The following is a 21,709-nucleotide window of genomic DNA, read 5'->3' on the forward strand; positions in this document are numbered from 1 at the left end:
TCAATTCAGAGTGAAAGATCATTCCAGAAGGGAAAAATGCTAAATTCTCTGATAACATATCATAAAGTTGCTGATTTTCATGTGTACTATTGATTTCTGAAATAAAAATGTTAAAGAAGGTTACTCCTTAAATAAATATCACTTGGTCTTACCTGAGCAAGTTTAGTTTCCAGATCAATTAGCGCCTTCATATCAGATTCTGCTCGCGTCTTATTGGCACCGAGAAAAACTGACACATCAACCATGAAGCTGAATAAAGCCTCTTTGTACTGTAGAGAAAGGTATACATTATTGTGAAACAAAATCTTGAAAAGAATTTTAGAATGTACAATTTCTTTCTCATTTGTATATAGTTAAACATCTTACTTAATGAAAAGAGTTCTACAATTAGGATAACATGTGATTATGTGAGACGCTGCTACTGTATATGAGGAATACATTTGTCACATTAACATACCATATCTTTAACTCCTTACCACTGAAATCAGTTTTTACCTTCATGGCTAAGCCCAATTTTTCAAATCTGACATAACAATTTATGTGATAAAAAATTTGGAATGATTTCTACAATTCCTTTGACTAGCTTGGCGCGTGCAAAATTTCAGAAAAAGCAAGCTGGTCAAATGTAAATGTATTTCATGAGATGATGAACACAGACAGGTATTTATATATGTAACTTGGTAATATAATAAATTGGTTTGATAAGTAGAGGCCAAAAAATGTCTTCCGGTTGAGGTGCCACCTGCAGGTCATTGTGTCTTTCTGTAGGTTTATGAAAATTAATGTTTAAACTGTATTTAGTGATAAAATCATGAATGTGTGGTTTGTTTGGCTCTTTTCTTGCTGAAAGGAGCAAGTTTACCTTTGAAATGATGTATCATCTGTGTGTGGGGCGAAGTACTGTATTTTTCGGATTGTAAGACGCACTTTTGTTTCCCCAAATTGTGGGGGAAATGGGGGTGCATCTTAGAATCATATAGTGCAAAAAACTGGGGGAGAAAAACTTACTTTTGCGGTGGCAGTGACTGTTGCGGTGGCAGTGGCGGCTGCGGAAGCGATGGCGGCGACGGTAGCGATGGCGGAGGTGGCTGCTGAGCAGCCTGGTACAAGGCAGGGTCTACGGTGGGGCAATGCAGCAGGCCTGGAGCTGGGGGTATCGCTGTGGTTAACCGGCGGTGCGCGGACAGCATAGTGCAGGGCGGCGCCATGACACTTCCAGGAACAGGCTGTGAGTTTCCGGTTACCGATGGAATACCGGTATCACAGCCTGTGTCTGCAGGGCTACAAGAAAATGGCCACCGAGCTCTGTCACTGCAGCAACAGGAGGCTCCGCTGCACACGGAGACCTAAAGCAGAGGAGGGAGAGAAGCATGTTTCTCCTCCTCCTCGTTTGCAGGGATGGATATTGATTAGTGGAGGAAACTGTTGCTGAGCTGCCTCCACCAATCAGGTATCTATCCCTGCAAACTGTATAGTAGCAATTTCTTTTACCACAGTGCACACATTATTCTGAGATCCTTGGGAGAGGTGAGGCAGTGCACACATTGAAGGGAAGTACAACCCCCATCATCCTTCAGAATACCGTATACTCTATCAATGGGTGTATTCTGATGGATGATGGGGGTTGTAGCCATATTTTGGTGTAAATAGGGATAGTGCCCAAAGTGTTTATTGCAACTGTGACTACCACCTCCCTCATCTTTCAGAATACACCCATGTATACAGTACATAGGTGTATTCCTATTGATGAGGGGGGTGGTAGTCACAATATATGGTACTACACACACCACACACTGTACTGTGATTCACAGATCCTTATAATAGTGTGTCATCCACAGATCCCCATAACAGTGTGTCATCCACAGATCCCCATAACAGTGCGTCATCCACAGATCCCCATAACAGTGCGTCACCACAGATCTCCCATAACAGTGTGTCTCCACAGATCTCCCATAACAGCGCGTCACAGATCCCTCATAGGAGTGCATCGCCACAGATCCCCATAACAGTGTGTCACCACAGATCCCCATAACAGTGCGTCATCCACTGATCCCCATAACACTGCGTCATCCACAGATCCCCATAACACTGCGTCATCCACAGATCCCCATAACAGTGCATCACCACAGATCACCCATAGCAGTGCATCTCCACAGATCACCCATAGCAGTGCATCACCACAGATCCCCCATAGCAGTGCGTCACCACAGATCCCCCATAGTAGTGCATCACCACAGATCCTCATAACAGTGCGTCACCACAGATCCCCCATAGCAGTGCATCACCACAGATCCCCCATAGCAGTGCGCCACCACAGATTCCCCATAGTAGTGCATCACCACAGATCCCCATAACAGTGCGTCACCACAGATCACCCATAGCAGTGCATCACCACAGATCCCCCATAGTAGTGCATCACCATAGATCCCCATAGCAGTGCGTCACCACTAGTGTTGAGCATTCCGATACCGCAAGTATCGGGTATCGGCCGATACTTGCTGTATCGGAATTCCGATACCGACTTCCGATATTTTTTCAATATCGGAATACGGCATCGGAATCGGAAGTTCAAAGTTGATTGACAGCCTGACGTCATCATGATGCGCGGTGTGTGCGCATCATGATGCGCCGTCATTTCGGGCCTTCCGGGGGTCTCTGCCGGCCTGCCGGGGGGCTGTGTGGACTGCCCGGGGTCTGTACCGGCCTGCCGGGGGGCTGTGCCGGCCTGCCGGTGGTCTGTGCACCCTGTGGGGGTCTGTAAAGGCCTGCCGGGGGGCTGTGCCGGCCTGCCGGTGGTCTGTGCACCCTGTGGGGGTCTGTACCGGCCTGCCGGGGGGCTGTGCCGGCCTGCCGGGGGGCTGTGCTGATGTCCGGAGGTCTGTGCAAGCATCGTCTGATGGGACTACAAGTCCCATCTGGCGATGCCTGCTACCATGACAGTGATTGACACATTAGCCAATGATGGGACAGTAGTAGTCCCATCATCCGGCTAATGTGTTAAATGTTAAAAAAAAAAAAAAAAAAATACTACATACATACTACATGCATGCTACATACATACTACATGCTACATACATACTACATGCTACATACATACTACATATATACTACATGCATGCTACATACATACTACATGCTACATACATACTACATATATACTACATGCATGCTACATACATACTACATGCCACATACATACTACATGCTACATACATACTACATATATACTACATACATACTACATATATACTACATACATGCTACATACATACTGCATGCTACATACATACTACATACATACTACATACATGCTACATACATACTACATGCATGCTACATGCATGCTACATACATACTACATGCTACATACATACTACATATATACTACATATATACTACATACATGCTACATACATACTGCATGCTACATACATACCACATACATACTACATACATACTACATACATACTACATGCTACATACATACTACATATATACTACATGCATGCTACATACATACTACATGCTACATACATACCACATACATACTACATATATGCTACATACATACTACATGCTACATACATACTACATATATACTACATATATACTACATACATGCTACATACATACTGCATGCTACATACATACCACATACATACTACATACATACTACATACATACTACATGCTACATACATACTACATATATACTACATGCATGCTACATACATACTACATGCTACATACATACCACATACATACTACATATATGCTACATACATACTACATGCTACATACATACTACATATATACTACATACATACTACATATATACTACATGCATGCTACATACATACTACATGCTACATACATAAAACATACATACTACATACATGCTACATACATACTACATATATACTACATACATACTACATACATACTACATACATACTACATGCATGCTACATACATACTACATACATACTACATACATACTACATGCATGCTACATGCATGGTACATACATACTACATGCTACATACATACCACATACATACTACATACATACTACATACATACTACATGCTACATACATACTACATGCATGCTACATACATACTACATGCTACATACATACCACATACATACTACATACATACTACATATATACTACATGCATGCTACATACATACTACATATATACTACATGCATGCTACATACATACTGCATGCTACATGCATGCTACATACATACTACATACATACTACATGCTACATACATACCACATATATACTACATACATACAATACATTCATACAATACATACATAGACATACAGTACATATAACATAGAGTAACATACTTACCAATACTTGTCACATTGTTCCCCGAAGCCATTGTCTTTTCCGGAATAAATATTAACATAACAAACCACAAAAATACTCACCCACGATCCGAAGCAGTCCACGAGTGTGTCCCACGACGATCTTGGGTAGAGAACGGCAGCATCAGATGATGCTGCCGTTCTCTACGGGCTGCAGGAATCCAATGACGGAAGGTAGGTATCCTTCCGCACTGTATTCCTCCGCCACTTAAAAAAAAAAAGTCCCTAGTCTCACTTTATGCCATTGCTGCGTGGGAAATTCCCACACAGCAATGGCATAAAGTGAGACTAGGGACTTTTTTTTTTTTTAAGTGGCGGAGGAATACAGTGCGGAAGGATACCTACCTTCCGTCATTGGATTCCTGCAGCCCGTAGAGAACGGCAGCATCAGCTGATGCTGCAGTTCTCTACCCAAGATCGTCGTGGGACACACTCGTGGACTGCTTCGGATCGTGGGTGAGTATTTTTGTGGTTTGTTATGTTAATATTTATTCCGGAAAAGACAATGGCTTCGGGGAACAATGTGACAAGTATTGGTAAGTATGTTACTCTATGTTATATGTACTGTATGTCTATGTATGTATTGTATGAATGTATTGTATGTAGTATATATGTGGTATGTTTGTAGCATGTAGTATGTATGTAGTATGTATGTAGCATGCATGTAGCATGCAGTATGTATGTAGCATGCATGTAGTATATATGTAGTATGTATGTAGCATGTAGTATGTATGTAGTATGTATGTAGCATGCATGTAGCATGCAGTATGTATGTAGCATGCATGTAGTATATATGTAGTATGTATGTGGTATGTATGTAGCATGTAGTATGTATGTAGCATGCATGTAGTATGTATGTGTTATGTATGTAGCATGTAGCATGCATGTAGTATGTATGTAGTATGTATGTGGTATGTATGTAGCATGCATGTAGTATATGTGGTATGTATGTAGCATGTAGTATGTATGTAGCATGCAGTATGTATGTAGCATGCATGTAGTATATATGTAGTATGTATGTAGTATTTATGTAGTATGTATGTTGCATGTAGTATTTATGTAGTATGAATGTAGCATGTATGTAGTATGCATGTTGTATGTATGTAGCATGCATGTAGTATATATGTAGTATGTATGTAGTATTTATGTAGTATGAATGTAGCATGTATGTAGTATGTAGTATGAATGTAGCATGTATGTAGTATGCATGTTGTATGTATGTAGCATGTATGTAGCATGTAATTTTTTTTTTATTTTTTTTACATTCAACACATTAGCCGGATGATGGGACTACTACTGTCCCATCATTGGCTAATGTGTCAATCACTGTCATGGTAGCAGGCATCGCCCGATGGGACTTGTAGTCCCATCGGACGATGCCTGCACAGACCCCCGAAGCCTGCACAGACCACCGGCAGGCCGGCACAGCCCCCCGGCAGGCCGGCACAGCCCCCCGGAGCCTGCACAGACCACCGGCAGGCCGGCACAGCCCCCCGGCAGGCCGGCACAGCCCACCGGAGCCTGCACAGACCACCGGCAGGCCGGCACAGCCCCCCGGCAGGCCGGCACAGACCACCGGAGCCTGCACAGACCCCCTGGCAGGCCGGCACAGCCCCCCGAAAGGCCCGTACAGACCCCAGAGAGGCTGTACAAGGCAAAAACAGGGTTTTTCTTATTCCGATACCGGAAGTCCCATAGACTTGAATGGGACTTCCGGTATCGGAATCGGCGATACCGATACTTTTTTTAAAGATCGGCCGATCCATTCCGATCCGATACTTTGAAGTATCGGACGGTATCGCTCAACTCTAGTCACCACAGATCTGCCATAACAGTACATCACCACAGATCCCAATAACAGTGCGTCATCCACAGATCCCTATAACAGTGCTTCATCCACAGATCCCCATAACAGTGCGTCACCACAGATCACCCATAGCAGTGCATCACCACAGATCCCCCATAGCAGTGCATCACCACAGATCCCCCATAGTAGTGCATCACCACAGATCCCCATAACAGTGCGTCACCACAGATCTCCCATAACAGTACGTCACCACAGATCCCGATAACAGTGCGTCATCCACAGATCCCCATAACAGTGCGTCACCACAGATCTCCCATAACAGTGCGTCATCCACAGATCCCCATAACAGTGCGTCATCCACAGATCTCCATAACAGCGCATCCTCCACAGATCCCCATAACAGGGCGTTATTCACAGATCCCCATAGCAGTGTGTCACCACAGATCACCCATGGGAGTGCATTACCACAGATCCCCATAACAGTGCATCACCACAGATCTCTCATAAACAGTGCATCACCACAGATCCCCATAACAGTGTATGACCACAGATCTCTCATAAACAGTGCATCACCACAGATCCCCATAGCAGTGTGTCACCACAGATCACCCATGGGAGTGCATCACCACAGATCCCCATAACAGTGCATCACCACAGATCTCTCATAAACAGTGCATCACCACAGATCTCTCATAAACAGTGCATCACCACAGATCCCCATAACAGTGCATCACCACAGATCTCTCATAAACAGTGCATCACCACAAATCTCTCATAAACAGTGCATCACCACCGATCTCTCATAAACAGTGCATCACCACAGATCCCCATAACAGTGCATCACCACAGATCCCCATAACAGTGCATCACCACAGATCTCTCAAAACAGTGCGTCACAACACATCTCGCATAACAGTGCGTCACCACAGATCCCAAAATAACAATTTACCGTCTTTCATTCATCATAGGTGTAGAAAAAGACATGGGCCACACATCTAAAACCATAAGTTGATCTAATGCCACTAGGCAAAATGAAACTAAACATGAAGTTCTTAGTTTAACATTCTGATTAGACTGTATGAAGCCGCTAGCACATGACGGCGAACCTCTTAGTGAGCAAAAATAGGCGGAACCCCTCCTACAGTCTCCAGCCTTGCAGCATGGGTACTGTGCGGCACCAGGTACCCACCTGCTCGTTGTCGTTGTGGTGGTGGTCGGCACATTACTCCACACCTTTATGGCTACAGTATTTAAAGTTATGGACACATTCGCCGTCACTTGGCAGTAGGCTTCATAAGTCTGATCATAATGTTAAGCTAAAAACTTCTTGTTCGGTTGAAAACAGTACATTTTTGCTTAACACCACTAGATCAACTTGTTAACGCATTTTTGGATGTGCGGCCCATGTCTTTTCTACAGCAGGAGTACTGTATTCATTCATGCTCTCAGTTGCCCCCATAACTATGAATGACAGAGCTGACAGTTGTTTCAATACTGTATTTTGTTGCAGAAAAATACCGTACAGTTGGCTGCTGCATATTGTGCAAGTTTCAAGCATGTCAAAGCAGAAAAGGCTTGCATACAAAATTCCCTTTAAACTGGAGGTTGTAAAATACGCTAAAGAGCATGGGAACAGAGCAGCGGAGAGACATTTTGGACCGCCTCCAACTGAAAAAATGATAAGAGAGTGGAGGAAACAGGAGGATGAACTGCAAAAAGCAGGAAAAAGCAGATCTGGTCTTCGTAGGCGTGGTGCAAAGTGGCCAGAATTAGACGTGGACGTAAAAGAGTGGATCATACGCCACAGAAATAATGGCCTTTCGGTCTCAACAAAAATGATCCTATTCGAAGCCAAGCGGATTGCTGCTGAGAAAGGCATCAATGACTTCACTGGATCACCAGCATAGTGCTTCAGATTCATGAAGAGATGTGACCTTGCTATGCGCACCAAAACTAGAATTGCCCAAAAAATGCCACAAGAATATGAAGCAAAGATTCTGTCTTTCCACAAGTTTGTAATTGACAGCAGAAAGAAAAATGGATATGAACTAGGCCAGATTGGGAATATGGATGAAGTCCCTCTAACCTTTGACGTGCCATCCAACAGGACTGTTGATGCAAAGGGTGCCAAAACCGTCACGGTAAAAACTGCAGGACACGAAAAAAACCACTACACAGTTGTGTTGTCCTGCTGTGCCGATGGCACGAAACTGCCACCAATGTTAATTTTTAAAAGAAAGAACATGCCCAAAGAAGCTATCCCACGAGGAGTTGTTGTGCACGTTCACGAGAAAGGATGGATGGATGAGAATGGAATGAGATTGTGGGTTGACAAAGTGTGGTCCAAACGTCCTGGAGGGCTTCTAAAAAAAATCCCTGTTAGTGCTAGACCAGTTCAGAGCACATATTAGTGAAAACACAAAAAAAGTGTTTAAAGAAGTGAAGACCCATCTCGCGGTAATTACAGGGGGGCTTACCAGCCAGCTGCAACCTCTCGATGTTTCTATAAACAAGCCGTTTAAAGTCTACATGCGAGAAGAGAGGAATAAATGGATGGCTGCTGGCAATCATGACCTGACACCAACTGGACGCATGAAGAGGCCCACTATCACTCAAGTTTGTGAGTGGGTGAAAACATCATGGCAATCAGTGAAGGATGAAATGGTTATACGTTCATTCAAAAAATGTGGGATTAGCAATGCCTTAGATGGCACCGAAGATGGTGCGCTATATGAGGACAGTGAAGAAAGTGACACCAATGATTGTGAGGACCTGAGCTTTCTAGACTCTGACAGCAGTGATGAGGAATTCCTGGGATTCTCTGACTAGAAGATTGTGGTGTCTGACGATTAACGTTTCTCCCCAATTGCTAGCCAGAACATGGCTTTTGCTGTTACTTACGATACATGGGACTGTTCTTACATGTTACCCAGAATGCTGCTGTTGACTGCTGTTGAGTCTACTATGTTAAAATAATATTTTGTTATTTAATTAAAGGTTTTTGCACATTATTTGACTCAAAAAATGTTTTTCTTATTTTCCTCCTCTAAAACCTAGGTGAGTCTTATAATCAGGTGCGTCTTATAAAGCGAAAAATACGGTAATCACAGATAAAGCAGTGCATGTTTACAAATGTGTTTGCATATGTGACTCACCATTTGTGTGTGGGGGGCAAAGTAATCACCAAAAAAGCAGTGCATCTCTACAAATGTGTTTGCATATGTGATTCACCAGCAGTGAAGTGTGCAATCCTCCAATGTGCCTAAAATAAGAAGGGCAAGCACCTGAGCAAGCTGGAAAGACCCCAAGGCAAATGTTTGAATTTGTTTGTGATGTCTGTAAGCAGCTTTGGGATAGTGTGCTGCCACCTGCAAGTAATTTAACCTTTCAAATGGTGTATCATTTGTTTGCGTGGGTGGAGTATGAACGGAGCAAGTGTGCAATTCAATAGGCAGTGCATGTTTACAAATGTGTTTGCATATGTGCCTCTCCTGCAGTTAAGTGTGCAATCCTCCAATTTGGCTAAAATAGGCTGGGCAAGCAGTTCCGCAAGCTGGAAAGCCCCCAAGGCAAATGTATGGATTTGTTTGTGATGTCTGTAAGCAGCTTTGTGGTAGTGTGCTTTGGGGTACTGTGGTGCCACCTGCAGGTCATTTTTCCTTACTGCAGGTTTATGAAAATTAACGTTAAAAGTGTATTTTGTGATCTAACTGTAGATGTGTGGTTTGTTTGGCTATTTTCTTGCTGAAGGAGGCAAGCTTACCTTTCAAATGGTGTATCATTTGTGTGTGGGTGCAGTAAGAACAGGGACACAAAGTAATCACCCAAAAACAGTGTTTAGAAATAATAGAATAGATTGTTGGAACTTTTTTTCATGACATTTTGCACTTCATAATAGTGGTAAATTAAGGTCAAATAGGATTTGTGTTTATTTATGAAAATATCAGAAATTTATCTAAAATTTAGAAAAGTTTTAAATGTGCAAACTTTGAATTTTTCTGCTCTTACAACTGATAGTCATACAACAGAAAATAGTTGATAAATATAATTTCCCATATGCTAACTTTAGTTAGCACCATTTTTCAAATGTCATTTTTTCTTTTCAAAATGTTAGAAGGGTTAAAAGGTTAATAACAATTTTTCATTTTTCAGCAAAATTGCCAAAGTCTATTTGTTTATAGACCCTTCACTTTGGAAGTAACTTTGAGGGGCCTATATGTTGGAAAACTAATAAACGTTATACCATTTTAAAAACTGCATACTTCGTATTATTCAAAACCTTGTTCAGAAAGTTTGTAAACCCTTCAAATGCTTCAGTAGAATTAATTGAAAGTGGAATGAAAAACTAAAAACCACATTCTTTCAATTAAAATTTAGCTTTAGTCTTGAATGTTTTCTTTTCACGAGCTGTAATAAGAAGAAATACACCCCAAAATTTGTTATTGAATTCTACTGAACGCAGCAATACCCCATATTTGATCATATTCTACTGAATGGACAAATGAGTTAGCACAGAAGGGAAGGTGCACTGCTTTTGAAGCATAAATTTAACTGAAATAGTTGGTGCCTCCTGCACAGCCACAGGACTGGTAGAACTGAAGAGGACTCCCAAAAGTTAACCCATTTTGGTAACTCTACTCCTCAGGAAATTCTTATAGGAATGTAAAGAGCAGTGTTATCCTACAGGTGTTTCACTGATTTATGGCTTGTGTAAAAAGTGAAAAAGCATAGTTTTACAATAAAAAGTGGATTTTGCTAAAAATGTTTCATTTTACCATGGCTAATAAGAAAAACGTACACCCTAGAATGATTATACTATTTCTCCCAAGTACAGTAATACCCTATATAAGGTAATACACTATTATATGGGCACATTTGGCTTTTGGGGCCCAGATTTTCCTGGAGTAGTGCCAAAACAAGAGAAATTCTCAAAAAGTGATTACGTTCACAGAAAAAGTGATTACCCTCACAGAATTCATCTCAGGTGTACTATTTTCACCTCACTGGAGTATTTCAGAAATTAGGCCACAGTGGATGCTGCTGAGTGAAAATTGCGAATATGCCACTCTAGTGCCCAATACATAGTACTCAGCTTGTGATTCTGGAAACATGTGCCACATAGATTGCTAAATGGGCTGTACTGAATTTAACACTTCACACCAGTCTCAGTGTTAGATCAGTGGGTGCTTGGGCAGCGGCCAGATCTAAGCCAAGTATGGTAAAAACGCTGCACCGGTCTCTGCTTAGCAGCCGTGTAGATGAGTACTTCATTATATTAACTTCAATGGCAGATAAAGTCAAATGCATCAGAATACGGTTCTGTTGTGTTACACCTATACATCGCTTAGTTTCTACCACTGCTGGAAGCCATTATCACTGTTCTTAAGGTGCTGACCTATCCAACAAAAAAGTCATGGATCATCAACTCTAGGAAAATCTCTATTTTTCTATTGACAAATGATAGATCTGGGTAGGGGCTTATTTTGCGGGATGAGTTTTTATTGTTACTATTTGGGAGTACATTTTTTTATTTTCATTTTATTCCAATGTTTGGGAGACAGAATGTATAAATAAACACCATTTCAAGAATTGTCTTTATGTCTTTAACCCCTTTCCGCAATATGATGTACTATTCCATCCATGTGCCCTGGGACTTAATTCCCATGGACGGAATAGTATGTCATATGTGATCAGCCGCACTCACGGGGAGAGTGCAGCTGATCGCGGCCAGGTGTCAGCTGATTTCCACAACAGACACCTGGCACTAAGTGCCAGGAGTGGTCACTGACCGCTTCTGGCACTTTAACCCTCGGCACACTGCGATCAAACATGATCGCAGCATTCCGGGAGCAGGCAGAAGGGCTGTCAGCTGTGATAGCCCCTCTGCCTTTGGATCGGAGACCCCACGGCATGATGCAGGGTCCCGATCGCTGCCATGGAGACCCGATGCTGTTACGGCGACATCAGGGTCTCCACTACTGAGAGACTTCCTGTCATGCGCAGGTCAGTGTGCAACTTTGAGCAGCGCTCACAGCTTCTGCAGCATGCAGATCTTTGATATTTAAATAATTGTAAAAATATTTTAAAAAGATTATAAAAAATAATAATAAAAATATCAATATTTATTCAATGAATAAATAAATATTAAAATTGAAAAAATCTACACAATAAAAGTACACATATTTAGTATTACCGTGTCCATAACGACCCGCCCTATAAATATATCCCAGTATTTAACCCTTTTAGTGAACATTAGAGTTGAGCGAAACGGGTCGAAAAAATTCAAAAGTCGCCGACTTTTGGCAAAGTTGGGTTTCATGAAACGAAACCCGACCCTAGGATGAGGTCGGCCACGAGGTCGGCGACTTACGCGCCAAAGTCGCGTTTCAAAAGTTTGTTTTGCGCTCTTTTTCAGCCAATCAGGATCCACGGACACTGTGGGCAACGTGATGACATAGGCACGGGTCACCACCATCTTTCAGAAGGGCATGCAAGTGATTGGCTTGCTTTGGTGGGCGTCACAGGGGGTATAAAAGGGCGTGCACGCCGACCGCCATCTTACTTCTGCCGATCTTAGTATAGGGAGAGGTTGCTGCTGATTCTGTAGGGAGAGCGTTAGGCAGGGAAGAAGACAAAAAAACTGCTTCTGCTGCTAGCGATTTGGCCTGCACAACACACAAGTCACTGTGTGTGCAGTGCAAGGGGAGGCTATATTGTGGTGTATCAGTGGTGTTGGTTGTTGGGCTGCCTTCTAAGGCTTCCTAACACGCTGGCATTGCTGTTTACCCACTGCTCCGCAAACTGCTTTTTTAAAAGCAATCCAATCTCCCTTATCCTCTCGTCACTTTGGTCACAGGCAGCTGTGCCATCGAGCGTGTCACATAGCGCTCAGATATCAGTGGGCCGCACACAATCCACAAGTGTCCACTGTCCACAAGTGTACGCAGAGATTCAAAATCTCCATTATCCTCTCGTCACTTTGGTCACAGGCAGCTGTGCCATCGAGCGTGTCACATAGCGTTCAGATATCAGTGGGCCGCACACAATCCACAAGTGTCCACTGTCCACAAGTGTACGCAGAGATTCAAAATCTCCATTATCCTCTCGTCACTTTGGTCACAGGCAGCTGTGCCATCGAGCGTGTCACATAGCGCTCAGATATCAGTGGGCCGCACACAATCCACAAGTGTCCACTGTCCACAAGTGTACGCAGAGATTCAAAATCTCCATTATCCTCTCGTCACTTTGGTCACAGGCAGCTGTGCCATCGAGCGTGTCACATAGCGCTCAGATATCAGTGGGCCGCACACAATCCACAAGTGTCCACTGTCCACAAGTGTACGCAGAGATTCAAAATCTCCATTATCCTCTCGTCACTTTGGTCACAGGCAGCTGTGCCATCGAGCGTGTCACATAGCGCTCAGATATCAGTGGGCCGCACACAATCCACAAGTGTCCACTGTCCACAAGTGTACGCAGAGATTCAAAATCTCCATTATCATCTCGTCACTTTGGTCACAGGCAGCTGTGCCATCGAGCGTGTCACATAGCGCTCAGAAATCAGTGGGCCGCACACAATCCACAAGTGTCCACTGTCCACAAGTGTACGCAGAGATTCAAAATCTCCATTATCCTCTCGTCACTTTGGTCACAGGCAGCTGTGCCATTGAGCGTGTCACATAGCGCTCAGATATCAGTGGGCCGCACACAATCCACAAGTGTCCAGTGTCCACAAGTGTACGCAGAGATTCAAAATCTCCATTATCCTCTTGTCACTTTGGTCACAGGCAGCTGTGCCATCGAGCGTGTCACATAGCGCTCAGATATCAGTGGGCCGCACACAATCCACAAGTGTCCAGTGTCCAAAAGTGTACGCAGAGATTCAAAATCTCCATTATCCTCTCGTCACTTTGGTCACAGGCAGCTGTGCCATCGAGCGTGTCACATAGCGCTCAGATATCAGTGGGCCGCACACAATCCACAAGTGTCCACTGTCCACAAGTGTACGCAAAGATTCAAAATCTCCATTATCCTCTAGTCACTTTGGTCACATGCAGCTGTGCCATCGAGCGTGTCACATAGCGCTCAGATATCAGTGGGCCGCACACAATCCACAAGTGTCCAGTGTCCAAAAGTGTATGCAGAGATTCAAAATCTCCATTATCCTCTCGTCACTTTGGTCACAGGCAGCTGTGCCATCGAGCGTGTCACATAGCGCTCAGATATCAGTGGGCCGCACACAATCCACAAGTGTCCAGTGTCCAAAAGTGTACGCAGAGATTCAAAATCTCCATTATCCTCTCGTCAATTTGGTCACAGGCAGCTGTGCCATCGAGCGTGTCACATAGCGCTCAGATATCAGTGGGCCGCACACAATCCACAAGTGTCCACTGTCCACAAGTGTACGCAGAGATTCAAAATCTCCATTATCCTCTCGTCACTTTGGTCACAGGCAGCTGTGCCATCGAGCGTGTCACATAGCGCTCAGATATCAGTGGGCCGCACACAATCCACAAGTGTCCACTGTCCACAAGTGTACGCAGAGATTCAAAATCTCCATTATCCTCTCGTCACTTTGGTCACAGGCAGCTGTGCCATCGAGCGTGTCACATAGCGCTCAGATATCAGTGGGCCGCACACAATCCACAAGTGTCCAGTGTACAAAAGTGTACGCAGAGATTCAAAATCTTCATTATCCTCTCGTCACTTTGGTCACAGGCAGCTGTGCCATCGAGCGTGTCACATAGCGCTCAGATATCAGTGGGCCGCACACAATCCACAAGTGTCCAGTGTACAAAAGTGTACGCAGAGATTCAAAATCTCCATTATCCTCTCGTCACTTTGGTCACAGGCAGCTGTGCCATCGAGCGTGTCACATAGCGCTCAGATATCAGTGGGCCGCACACAATCCACAAGTGTCCAGTGTCCAAAAGTGTACGCAGAGATTCAAAATCTCCATTATCCTCTCGTCACTTTGGTCACAGGCAGCTGTGCCATCGAGCGTGTCACATAGCGCTCAGATATCAGTGGGCCGCACACAATCCACAAGTGTCCAGTGTCCACAAGTGTACGCAGAGATTCAAAATCTCCATTATCCTCTCGTCACTTTGGTCACAGGCAGCTGTGCCATCGAGCGTGTCACATAGCGCTCAGATATCAGTGGGCCGCACACAATCCACAAGTGTCCACTGTCCACAAGTGTACGCAGAGATTCAAAATCTCCATTATCATCTCGTCACTTTGGTCACAGGCAGCTGTGCCATCGAGCGTGTCACATAGCGCTCAGATATCAGTGGGCCGCACACAATCCACAAGTGTCCACTGTCCACAAGTGTACGCAGAGATTCAAAATCTCCATTATCCTCTCGTCACTTTGGTCACAGGCAGCTGTGCCATCGAGCGTGTCACATAGCGCTCAGATATCAGTGGGCCGCACACAATCCACAAGTGTCCAGTGTCCAAAAGTGTACGCAGAGATTCAAAATCTCCATTATCCTCTAGTCACTTTGGTCACAGGCAGCTGTGCCATCGAGCGTGTCACATAGCGCTCAGATATCAGTGGGCCGCACACAATCCACAAGTGTCCAGTGTCCAAAAGTATACGCAGAGATTCAAAATCTCCATTATCCTCTCGTCACTTTGGTCACAGGCAGCTGTGCCATCGAGCGTGTCACATAGCGCTCAGATATCAGTGGGCCGCACACAATCCACAAGTGTCCACTGTCCACAAGTGTACGCAAAGATTCAAAATCTCCATTATCCTCTAGTCACTTTGGTCACAGGCAGCTGTGCCATCGAGCGTGTCACATAGCGCTCAGATATCAGTGGGCCGCACACAATCCACAAGTGTCCAGTGTCCAAAAGTGTACGCAGAGATTCAAAATCTCCATTATCCTCTCGTCACTTTGGTCACAGGCAGCTGTGCCATCGAGCGTGTCACATAGCGCTCAGATATCAGTGGGCCGCACACAATCCACAAGTGTCCACTGTCCACAAGTGTACGCAGAGATTCAAAATCTCCATTATCCTCTCGTCACTTTGGTCACAGGCAGCTGTGACATCGAGCGTGTCACATAGCGCTCAGATATCAGTGGGCCGCACACAATCCACAAGTGTCCAGTGTCCAAAAGTGTACGCAGAGATTCAAAATCTTCATTATCCTCTCGTCACTTTGGTCACAGGCAGCTGTGCCATCGAGCGTGTCACATAGCGCTCAGATATCAGTGGGCCGCACACAATCCACAAGTGTCCAGTGTCCAAAAGTGTACGCAGAGATTCAAAATCTCCATTATCCTCTCGTCACTTTGGTCACAGGCAGCTGTGCCATCGAGCGTGTCACATAGCGCTCAGATATCAGTGGGCCGCACACAATCCACAAGTGTCCAGTGTCCAAAAGTGTACGCAGAGATTCAAAATCTCCATTATCCTCTCGTCACTTTGGTCAGAGGCAGCTGTGCCATCGAGCGTGTCACATAGCGCTCAGATATCAGTGGGCCGCACACAATCCACAAGTGTCCACTGTCCACAAGTGTACGCAGAGATTCAAAATCTCCATTATCCTCTCGTCACTTTGGTCACAGGCAGCTGTGCCATCGAGCGTGTCACATAGCGCTCAGATATCAGTGGGCCGCACACAATCCACAAGTGTCCACTGTCCACAAGTGTGTGCAGAAATTCTAAAACTCCCCTGTCCTATAGACACCTTGTACCTTGTTTTACATTACTATATAGTTTGTTGGATTTTGTCTACATTTCTACCAAAAATGAGGAAGGCTGGTGGAAGAGGCCGTGGAATTGGGCGGGGGTTGGCAGCTGGTAATGATGGTGTTGGTGGTGGATCTGATGGTAGTGGCAAGAGCAAAATAGGACCAAATGCAGGAGGTGCTGACCCTGCGTCATCGTCTGTCTACATAAGGCCTCGAACGCTTAGTTTTCTAGGAGTTGGCAAACCGCTTTTAAAGGCAGAGCATCAGGAAAAAGTTTTGTCTTACATTGCTGACTCAGCCTCCAGCTCTATCGCCTCCTCTTCTTCAGTTGTAAAAAGTAAAAGCACTGAGTCGTCATTGGAGGCTCATGTTCATGAACCACACCTTTCCTTGTGTCCTTCACCCCAACCAAGATTGAAGGATGACGCAGGCCATACTACTGATTACTCCATGGAGCTGTTTTCACATACCATGCCTGGATTATCAAGTCAAATGGTGAATTACCCAGGCCAAGATGAATCTGACATGGAGTGCACTGATGCACAGCCGCTGATGGATGATTCTGCTGGTACATTCACTCAGAGCACTACATTGTCCTCGCAGTGTACAGAGCCAGATTTTGACCCTGATGAGACTCAGGTGCCCCTTCCCGCACACTATACCACCATACACGGTGACACAGAGAAAGGTGCACATGACATAGAAGAGGAGGTGATGGATGACCCAGTTGTTGACCCAGATTGGCATCCATTGGGGGAAGAGGGTGCTGCTTCCAATAGCTCAGATGAGGAGCATCCACAGCAGACATCGACATCGCAACAGCTGTTATCTGGCAGGCCCGGAGCACTCCAAAGACAGGTTCCAAACATCAAAAGAGTTGCTGGACAGCTTTTCCAGAGGGTCAAAAGATCACAGCGTGCTAGGCCGCAAAATGTCTGCCAAAGTAGGAAGAGTGCAGTGTGGCAGTTTTTTGAACAAAATCCTCATGATCAGGCCAAGGTTATCTGTAAGAAGTGTGCAAAGACCTTTAGCCGAGGGAAAAATCTGAAAAATTTGAATACCAGTTGCATGCTTAGACATTTAACCAGCATGCACTTGCAAGCGTGGACACAACACCAAACCTCAAGTGCCACATGTGCAACTGATCACAACGAAGGTAGTCAGCAACGCTACATTGTTTCCCCCACTGTAAGCACACCGGTTAGCACAGCAGCAAATGTTGAGGTGTCGTTGCAAGGCCACAGCAGTCAGGGAATCCCACTGTTATATCAACGAAAGACTGATTCTAGGCCATCAGAAAGAACACCAACTCCATCACCATCATCAACCCTCTCTCAGTCCGCCCTGTCCACCGCTACTTCCACCATATGCAGCTCTCAAGTCCAGCTCACCCTCCCAGACACTATGAGTAGGTCAAGAAAGTACTCAGTCTCTCATCCGCGTACACTGGGTTTGAACGCCCACATTGCCAAACTAATCTCGTTTGAGATGATGCCCTTTCGGTTGGTGGAAAGCACAGCTTTCCGCAAACTCATGGCCTATGCAGTACCACGCTATGACCTACCCAGTCGCCACTTCTTCTCTCGCAAAGCCATCCCAGCCCTCCACCATCATGTGAAAGGCCGCATTGTCCATGCACTCAAGCAGTCAGTGAGCGGAAAGGTGCACCTCACAACTGATGCATGGTCCAGTCGGCATGGCCAGGGCCGTTACGTGTCCATCACTGCGCACTGGGTTAATGTGGTGGATGCAGGGTCCACAGGGGACAGCGGTGGTGGGACAGTGCTGCCTAGCCCACGGTATAGGAAACAGTTGGCTGTAGGCGTTCGACCCTCCTCCTCCTCCAGAAGCGAAAGCTCGTCCACAGAGCGCAGTCGTACGAGCACTCCATCTGCAGCTGCCACTGTTGCACACGATGTGTCCCCCTATCGAGCAGCTAGTGGAAAGCGTCAGCAGGCTGTGTTGCAGATGATGTGTTTGGGCGACAGACACACCGCCGAGGTGCTGGCCGAGTACTTGAAGCGACAAACTGAGTCATGGCTGGGCAGTGTACATCTTGAGGCAGGCAAGGTAGTTAGTGATAACGGCCGTAATTTTGTGGCAGCCATAGCCCTTTCAAAACTCAGCCACATACCTTGCTTGGCTCACACCTTGAACCTGGTGGTGCAGTGCTTCCTCAAAAATTATCCGGAGTTAACAGCCCTGCTCCAGAAGGTGCGAAGACTGTGCGCGCACATCCGCCGGTCGCCTGTACACTCCGTTCGTATGCAGAAGCTGCATCGATTGCTCCACCTTCCCAACCACCGCCTCATTATCGACATTGCAACAAGGTGGAACTCCACCCTGCACATGGTGGAGCGGCTGTGCGAGCAGAGGCAGGCCATAATGCATTTGTGGGAGGATACACGGCCAGGCACTTTGAGAGCAGACATGGAGTTGACAGGCGTGCAGTGGTCGAAGCTGAAAGACCTTTGTAAAGTCCTTCAGTGTTTTGAGGAATGCACACGGCTGGTAAGCGCAGACGACGCCATCCTAAGCATGAGCATCCCACTTATGCGTCTGCTCATGCAAACTTTGACGCACCTTAAGGAGCAGGCGTCTGCAGCCAATGTTGATGAGGAGGAAGAGGAGGAGTGAATCCTTGATGACATTCAGCCATTGTCTGCTCAGGGACCTCTCCTGGACGAGGTGGAGGAAGAAGAGGAGGAGGAGGAGGATGATGGGGATGATTACTTAGGGGAGGAGGATGCATCTCGTGGGGCAAGTGAAAATGTTGGCGTGGCAAGGTCTGGTACAGGGTTTGTGCGTGACTGGAGGGATGTGGATTTGCCAGAAAGTGCTCCTCCACCCAGCACTCGCAGTGCATCATTGACACCGGGAACATTGGCCCACATGTCAGATTATGCCTTGCGGATCCTAAATAGGGACCCCCGCATTGCCAAAATGATGAACGATGACGACTACTGGTTGGCCAGCATCCTGGATCCACGCTATGAAGGCAAATTACAAAACATCATGCCACAGGAGAACCTTGACCTAATATTGGCTAATAAACAAGCAACTCTGGTAAATCGATTGCTTGAGGCATTCCCAGCACACAGCAGCGGTGATGGTTCTCACACGAGCCGTACGGGCCGGGGGCAGCTTGGCAGAGGTGTTCGTGGTGCACACAGCAGAAGTGGCGTTGGAGACAGGGGTTTCATGACAATGTTGTGGACTGATTTTTCAAATACCGCTCACACAACTGGTAATACTGCATCGATGGAAAGTGACAGGAGACAGCAGTTGTCAACTATGGTTACAAACTACTTTTCCTCCCATATCGATGTTCTCCCACACAGGTCATTCCCCTTTGACTATTGGGCCGCTAAACTGGACACCTGGCCTGAATTGGCCCAATATGCCTTACAGGAGCTCGCTTGCCCAGCTGCAAGTGTGCTATCGGAAAGAGTCTTCAGTGCAGCTGGATCAATCCTGACAGAAAAAAGGACCCGTCTGTCAACCCAAAATGTGGATGATCTAACCTTCATTAAAATGAACCACGCATGGGTTTCCAAGGATTTTGTCCCACCTTCCCCTGATGACACATAGGGTGACAGAAAAATGGCTTGCTTTGGTCCACCTCTTCCTGGTACTTCACCTATTTCGCCTTTTGCATCAGTTGAATGTCCAACATCAACATATGCCACTTTCTAAACCTCCCTAACTGTGCTGCCTCCCCCCCATGGCCGGGGTCACCACCTAGCGCACGACACCGTGCGAGTGCCGTTGCCCTGGACAGGTGGGTAGGCCGACTCTTGGGCGCGGGCACTGGCACAGGGTCCCTCATAGTGCAATCAAGTGTCTCTGATGGTGGTGGTGCACACCCGCCGTCAGACACACCGCTGTACTATGAGGGGCCCAGTGCCAGTACCGACGCCCACGAGTGGGCCCCCCTTGCTTGGCCAGGGCCCCAGCATTTGCAATCTTTACCTCTCCCTGCTCCTCCGTTGTGTAATCTGGGCCGTCAAATCCATACTGTGCCTGACACCGTCTAAGCCTGCCTCCTGATGTATAGACATATATTTTGAATGTGTACGCTATCCATACATGTTATCCAGGGATACGGTACCCCTTCTAAACTTTGTGCAATGACGTGCAATCCATACTGGGCCTAACACCGTCTGAGCCTGCCTCATGCTGTATAGACATATATTTTGAATGTGTACGCTATCCATACATGTTATCCAGGGATACGGTACCCTTTCTAACCTTTGTGCAATGACGTGCAATCCATACTGGGCCTAACACCGTCTGAGCCTGCCTCATGCTGTATAGACATATATTTTGAATGTGTACGCTATCCATACATGTTATCCAGGGATACGGTACCCTTTCTAACCTTTGTGCAATGACGTGCAATCCATACTGGGCCTAACACCGTCTGAGCCTGCCTCATGCTGTATAGACATATATTTTGAATGTGTACGCTATCCATACATGTTATCCGGGGATACGGTACCCCTTCTAACCTTTGTGCAATGACGTGCAATCCATACTGGGCCTAACACCGTCTGAGCCTGCCTCATGCTGTATAGACATATATTTTGAATGTGTACGCTATCCATACATGTTATCCAGGGATACGGTACCCTTTCTAACCTTTGTGCAATGACGTGCAATCCATACTGGGCCTAACACCGTCTGAGCCTGCCTCATGCTGTATAGACATATATTTTGAATGTGTACGCTATCCATACATGTTATCCGTGGATACGGTACCCTTTCTAACCTTTGTGCAATGACGTGCAATCCATACTGGGCCTAACA

At 45.7% G+C, this 21,709-nt stretch overlaps 1 protein-coding gene and 1 long non-coding RNA gene across 3 annotated transcripts in view; one reads left to right on the plus strand and one right to left on the minus strand.

The window, feature by feature from the left end:
* Positions 1 to 21,709, plus strand: part of LOC141080555 (uncharacterized) — a 385,270-nt gene that overhangs the window by 311,214 nt on the left and 52,347 nt on the right. The window lies entirely within an intron of this gene.
* The window catches only part of PHEX (phosphate regulating endopeptidase X-linked), a 365,396-nt gene that overhangs the window by 167,509 nt on the left and 176,178 nt on the right, over positions 1 to 21,709 (minus strand). The window contains exon 7 of the mRNA XM_073565833.1: positions 153 to 269. Coding sequence (XP_073421934.1) covers positions 153 to 269 — 117 coding nt within the window. The remainder of the gene's footprint in view (positions 1 to 152; positions 270 to 21,709) is intronic.

Source organism: Dendrobates tinctorius, unplaced genomic scaffold, assembly GCF_039654945.1.
Source record: "Dendrobates tinctorius isolate UK_male_01 unplaced genomic scaffold, ASM3965494v1 ptg000016l, whole genome shotgun sequence".
Lineage (NCBI taxonomy): Eukaryota > Metazoa > Chordata > Amphibia > Anura > Dendrobatidae > Dendrobates > Dendrobates tinctorius.